The 7,219-nt window shown below is 39.5% G+C and overlaps 1 protein-coding gene across 1 annotated transcript; it reads right to left on the reverse strand.

Moving 5' to 3' along the window:
* Positions 1,230-5,034, reverse strand: LOC8078231 (probable V-type proton ATPase subunit d). Its single transcript, XM_002458013.2, has 10 exons — positions 4,625-5,034; positions 3,466-3,586; positions 3,215-3,322; positions 3,016-3,118; positions 2,810-2,890; positions 2,615-2,700; positions 2,453-2,512; positions 2,306-2,354; positions 1,790-1,924; positions 1,230-1,644 (listed from the first exon to the last, which is right to left on the reverse strand). Exons 1-10 carry the CDS (start codon positions 4,803-4,805, stop codon positions 1,513-1,515), a joined length of 1,056 nt encoding a protein of 351 aa, XP_002458058.1. The 5' UTR covers positions 4,806-5,034; the 3' UTR covers positions 1,230-1,512.

The raw sequence follows: 7,219 nt of genomic DNA on the forward strand, positions 1-7,219 counted from the left end.
TCAAACCGTGCATTTTACCTCCCTGAAGCAGTTTCGAAGGTGGTTTTGCTACAGTAAATAGTGGTTTTGCTATAGTGACGATGATTTTATCTTTTTATTTTTAATTATTTCGGCTGAATCTTTTAAAAAACATAGTAAATCATAGAAAATAATAAAATAGAAAATTTAATTTTGTGGGACTCCACATAAATAGATCTACACAATGAACATATAATATGGTATGCTTTAGTATAAAGTTTTTACTATACAGATTTTGTCTTTGTCTTTTTTATTTATTTCGGCTAAATATTTAAAAAATCATAGTTAAATACAGAAAAATCATAAAATATAATTTTGGGAGAGAGAGAAGACTAGGCTGGGGGCATGAGTGGAGAGGGAGGCGTGTCTCCCTAAAACACGGACGGTACGTGCAGAGCGGGATCGGACGGCAGCGAAGGTATGTATGAAGGATGCTTATGCCTACGCAACCAAAAATGCATTTGTGGTATTTAATACAAGTGTTTACATCTCCAAGAGACTAGGTAAAACTATATTCTAAATTACAAGATTTAGCCATTGTATAAAATAAAAAACTCACTTAAAACATAAAGTTCTACAACAGCCTTTGTATAGGATAGCAGTGAGTACGACATGCTATATATGACAAACGAAAGTTTAGAAATAGCAAACTTGCTATTTTAGCAAACTAGATAGCACACCTATTGAACTTTAATTTTTGCTTTGAAAATATAAAAATAGACTAGATAACATGAATACCATATCTATCGAAGTTGCGAAGTTGCTCTTAGATGGTTAGCTGTGTTGCACGTACAAGTGATACATTGAGTACCCATGACTTGAGTGGGCATCTGGGCACAAAATTGAACCTAATGGGTTCTTTAGCAGGTAGATTTCAGATCCATGCGCCCCAGTGTGTCTGTGTCGTTCATCTTCTATTTGCAACTACTGCAGCAGCACAGCCCAATAGGCCCAATACAGACTACAGCCAGAACTGAAACATGAACGCAGACTACCGCCAGAACTGAAACATAAACGAAAAAAGATATAGAAACCTGCTTCTCACATCCACTGCACAGACAACCAAAGCGTCTATCACCCATTATTAGTTGAGAAATCCGACGAGAACTAGATAAACAATACTACTACTCTACTAGCTTCAAAACATCCTGCTGCATTGCAACACTAAGAATACCATCTGGAGCATATATCAAAGCAGAGAGGCAACGACACAAGATTAACAGCATACTGCACATTGACAATGAAGGTCTGTCCCAAAATACACAAAATTTCACTTATTCTAAAGAATAGACAAGATTTTATTCTGTGTACCAGACAATCACACCTTTATTTGACTACAAAACAAATAATACATCGACTCCAGGTCTGCCCTTTTTTTTCGTCGGCATCTAACAAGAGGGAATGGGCATAATAATAAGTCCCAGGTTTATAATAGGCAAGCAATTGTGCCAGCATCAAAGCAGGCATTTTGTACATATATAGCGGTGGGGGTTCTCAGAAGATGAACACCACACTGTCATGGACCCGGGACTTCTGGTTCTGAGCGACACATTCAGAGATCCACATCAGGTTTCTGATCTCTTGCTCACGGAGCCTGATGTAAGCAAAGAACACAGCATAGTGGAACTACAAGGCCCATACAAGATGTGTCAGAAGATAGCACCATGAATAGTGAATAGTTTTGAATTTACTGGAGTACAATTGTGATAGCATGAAGTGATTCCTATAAGGCTATAACATAGCAAAGCAAAATATATATATACATATATACCTGCTGCTCAAAGGACAAGCATAGCCTCTTGACTTCCTCCTCATAAAATGCCTTATCCAACATCTGGCTTTCTCCGTATGAAATCCTGGAAAATATAGACTGGTATGGTGGGTACTTCTCCATTGCACCACGAACCTACATGACAAACAAGCAAAATGAAAGATATAATTACAATTTACACAGGCATCCAGTGCAAATGCAGTCCATGTTGAGAGCTAGAGGCCTACACTACAGGCATGACATTTGTCATAAAGCAATGTATATATGTTACTAGTACACTGCCAAAGAAATATTCTTATCCAAACAGGCCATAGAAGGACATTAACTTTCAAGTGAGGAAGTCTACAATGTAACATCTTAAACAAAACTACAACATGTTGTAAAGAAAAATCCATAATATGGCATCAAAAAGGAAAAGGTAACCCTAACAAGCGCGAAAGATCAAAAGACGTGAATTAAACATTATTGCAGGGTGTGTTATAATGAATGATGCATCAAACGTAATTAGAGACATACCTGGTCAACATCTTCACAAACGGCCAGTTCTTCGTGACCATATGGGTACCTGAAGGACATCAAAACAAAATTGAACTCACATGAGAAAACTGGACATCTTAATTAACGGAAAAAATACCGATAGTGTTTCTTTAAAAGAAAACCCACAATAAACCAAAGTTGGAGTACAGCTTCCTGCGGTCATCTCTTGTCAACTCAGTACCAATACTGCAAAACATAACATAGAAATTAGGACAGCATTTAAGGCAAGTTTGCATGCAACAAGCTGGAAGATGTGAAGTTCGAAATGCAAAATCGAACAGTCTTTACCTATTTATAGTAATGTTAACAGCTCTTCTGTCAGCTTCAAATGAAAGGAGATCACACATGATCTCAGCTGTTGCACCACCTAGTTTCTGTACCAAAATAGTCATTTAGAAATTAGAGAATAAACGAATTATCAACAGAACAATTAAGATTATTGTGAAAAATATCATCAAAGCCACCATCTCGAGTACTACTTACCTGGCAAAATTTGTAGAAGTCCTCAAGATATGCTTTGTAGAGAGTGTTCCTCATAATCTCAATATTCATGTCATCCAAATCCTACAAAAGGCCAACAGTTCTCATTACGAAGGCAATGTTAGCTGTCAAGAAAAGTAAGAACAAAGATGAGTTGATATTTGTTAGAGCACAGATGTAATGCACAAATAATCAGCTGCAGTGTTTACCTCAGATGTAATGCACTCTGAGAAGTAAGGGGCCAGTGGTGTATCGACTAGAACCAGTCTATAAAGCTCACGCATGTTTTGAGCAACAGCAAGTGATGCAATGCTGTTGATCAGCAAGACATAATGATTAGTATTTGGTGTTTTTCGCACATCTCAATTGACAAAAAAAAGGAAAAAAAAGACTACAGTGCACTAGTACCTGTCAAACATGCCCAATGGGTGGCATTTCTCCAAAAGTTCATTAACATCTCTCTCATGTAGTGTCCCAGTTACAATAAGGACAACATTGTCAATCATGTGGCCATAACTGTGAAAAACAACATTCTGTTAGAATCAAACTACTGCAATAGAGCTGAAAATGTTAGTATGCATCAATGAAGTATATGAAGAACGGCTCCAATTTTCAATAAAAAAAAAAAGAAAGGATCAAAACAACACTCCATCACTTACGTTATATACTGCAAGAACGTAGATAGTGGTTCAGTGGCCTGGCACAGCATGTGCTTGTACTCATCGACCAGTTTAAGAGTGCACTTCTCCACAATCGTCGTTGTGTGCAAGGGTGAAGGTTCTGCGATTCATCCAAAATAAGTTTGCAGTACAGTTGTCTCAAAATGCATTGAGCAAGCATACAGTGAAAATACTTTCATGAAAACAATTGCCAACATTAAGTTTACTCAACACAAAACTTTGTGAATAGGCAGAATTCATTACATTGTTGTTCAAATAAACTGTATAGAGTGCAACATACCTTAGTATAGTACAGTATTGAAAATTTACACATTCGACATCACCATGGTAGAGATAAGTTATACATGTTAACATTCTGGTGTGACAGAGACAGACTTATGATACAGATAAAGAGCCCTAAGCAAGAACGTAGCACAACCTCTATACACAGTATATGAAGCCCAGTAAAATGAATTTCTAGAAACAGATGAAAATGTAATTTGCAAAATCCGTAAAACAATATGGACAGCAAGTGTGAAGGGATGAAGATTGTTGAACTTTATTGCCAGGCAGGACTGAAACATAACGGCTAAACAGGTTTCGCTGATGCAATTGACCCAAAATGTGCTGGATTCATGGAATTAATTCCCCTAAGTGCCGAATTCCTTTAGGCAGGTCAAATAGTGTTTTTACAGTCATTACAGAAGGAGTAATCTAATCTGCAGGAATTTATCGGAACTTCGTATGCTCACATGTACACAACATATCAATACAGAATTCGTGAGTATGGATATGGTATACCTAAGATTCCACAAACAATCTGTTGAATGACCGACTGCTGGTCTCGCTATACAGGACCTAGTGTTACGTGAGTAGTTCAAAAGTTCAAATAACCAGCAAGTGATCTGGATTGCTTCCCTGCCGAGATCAGCGAATTGGGGAAAAAATGTCACAACAAATGCGAAGCATTCTAGCGCGAGAATGAGCCATGCTAGTAGCACTAGCCCGAAACCCCCAACCGGGATCACAATTCGCGCCGGCCAGATCGCGAATCGCACACCCTAGCATACCAGCGCGGGCTGAGAAGCTGCCGCACGGCACGGTAGCTTCCCCACCCCACCCCAAACGAAACCCCAAGGAGGCCTGAGGAGGATCTCACCGTTCTGGAGGTAGGGCCCGTACTCGGTAGCGGTGAGGTGCATCTTAATGTCGTCGAGGGTCTCGCACTGGCAGAGATTGTTGTAGTCGGCGGCGGTGAGGAGACCCGAGCGGTTGCCCCGCACGATGGCCTCCAGGAACCCATCGTGTATGTTGAACGACAGCATCTCCCACCCGTACATCGTCGCCGCCGCGGGCTCCGGCTCGCTCGCCGGAGACAAGACCTCGGTGGGGGAGACGGCAGCAGTGGCGGAGGGGTAGGCGCCGGCGCCCGGCGGCGGGGAGGCGGGATCGGGAGGGAGGGAGGTCGACGAAGATGAGATCCGGGAGGTGGGGTCGCGCTCGGTCTCCGGATGCGGTAGAACACGGAGACGTTTTTATTAGAAGGGACTCGTTGCCGCAGCAGCTTGTGAGATCCGAGCGTGGCACGTCAGCCGTCTCACTCTCAGCAGTTTGTTTCGGCACCTTGGGCTGTTAGGCCTTGTTTAGATCAAAATTTTTTTTAGATTTTGATACTGTAGCACTTTTGTTTTTATTTGACAAACATTATCCAATCATGGAGCAACTAGGCTTAAAAGATTCGTCTCATGATTTACAAATAAACTGTGCAATTAGTTATCTTTTTTATCTATACTAGCAAAATATGTCCGTGCATTGCTACAGGAGCAAATAGACGTTTGTGGAAAATGAGTATTTTGTTATATTTATTTGTATTTTATCCTTTGTATTAAATTTGACAATTTTTAAACTTTTAAAACTAACTTTGAAGTAGACTGTCCATATATAGTTTATATACATGATCTTAGACTTTTTAGGATTTTTTATTTCACGCGCAATGTCACCTTATACTTTCTCGTTGAAAGGAGCCTAATAAACTTTTAAATTATAATTTCTAGATTTGATTTTGATTTTACATAGATTGTATAAGTTTCTATTAATTTGTGTATTGTTCATGAAAAGACAAGAAGCCAACAATACACTTTATTAGGAAGCTAAAGTCTATGTAAATTTTGAGATTGATTTTTACTATTCATTTGTTGCTTATATTATACTTGTTTGCAATTTTTTATCTTGAACCCTACGAACAAGCAAAAGGTTTGGTGATCTTGAGTTCTTGACTTACATGCATCTTGTAAATACACGAATGAGTTTACCACGACCACAGTAGACCAGTGGCTTTTATAAAACATGTCTCTGTGCTATCGGAACTCGATGTGAACTCATCTCGGACTCCCAATCTTGGTCCTGTGCACAGGTGGTAGTTGGGCCCATGGAGGCATATACACACGAGTAACCTGGAGGAGCACACACACTATGATTTTTCTTTTTTACCGATGTGAACTTGTCTCGGAGTCTTGGTGGTTGGGCCCATAAAGGAGGCATGCACATGATTAACCTGGACTCCTGAGAGGCACGCACACGATGTTTGGTTGGACGAAAGTTGTCCATATATTTTTTAGGTAATTATAATCATAGTCTTATACGAACACTGAAAGTTTAAAGAACCTAATACCTGATAGACTGGTAAACTAAAATTTTCACAATTTTAAAAAATATGTTTTTTATAATTATGTTTTATTCAACACAGATTTTTTCTCTCTCACAACTCTTGTCATTTTCCATTTTCTTTTTTATTCACATAGAAAAAGTAAAATAAACGGATTCATCCGCAACCATGTCGAACTCCATCTTCATTGTCTCGTCTCGTTGTATATAAGGTTAGCCTGCAGCAGAGTACGGTTTCCAATTCAATTTCCTTGTTTGGTGGTGGTTTTTGTTGGGTGCAACGCAACGCAAGATCTTTCTACTATAAAAAATCACCACCATACAATACAGCATGACGAAGGCGGCCGCTGCTTCGAAACCATAGCAGCGCTGCAGGTGGCCCAGCTGCTCCTGAGTCCTGACAGACCACGACCGCAGGGAGCTGTCCTCCTGCCTACGCCGCAGAGACGAGGGGCTGCGTGAGTTCAATGTAAACCAGGTGAAGTTCCCGTGGACCCTGTCTCATCGCGATGGGAGAGGAACGAATAGAAAAAGGCAGACTGTTTTTTTCTTTTTATAGATAGGTATAGATTTATTGTTTCATGCATATGCCGTAAAATTCGATGTGATAAGAAATCTTGTAAAGTTTTAGATTTTTGAGTGTATCTAAACAACGCCTTAATCGTGCTTGATCTCGTGGCTCATGGTGGCCCAACAAAATCCGAATACCAAACCAACATACACCGAACCATCGGAGCATCCAAGGCCTTGTTTAGTTCCAAAATTTTTGCAAAATTTTTCAGATTTCCTGTCACATCGAATTTTTAGACGTATGTATGGAGTATTAAATATAGATGAAAATAAAAACTAATTACACAGTATGGTCGGAATTGACGAGACATCTTTTGAGCCTAGTTAGTCTATAATTGGACAATATTTGTCAAATACAAACGAAAATGCTACTATTCCTATTTTGTAAATTTTTTTAAAGTAAACAAGGCCTCCACCCGCCACCCCAACAATTATGCCCGGCATCTTGCCCAAAAAATGTCAGGGATCAGATAAACACTTCTTTTTTTTTGAATCAAGATAAACGGCTGATTTAGGCCTT

The sequence above is a fragment of the Sorghum bicolor genome, chromosome 3, assembly GCF_000003195.3.
Source record: "Sorghum bicolor cultivar BTx623 chromosome 3, Sorghum_bicolor_NCBIv3, whole genome shotgun sequence".
In the NCBI taxonomy this organism is placed as follows: domain Eukaryota; kingdom Viridiplantae; phylum Streptophyta; class Magnoliopsida; order Poales; family Poaceae; genus Sorghum; species Sorghum bicolor.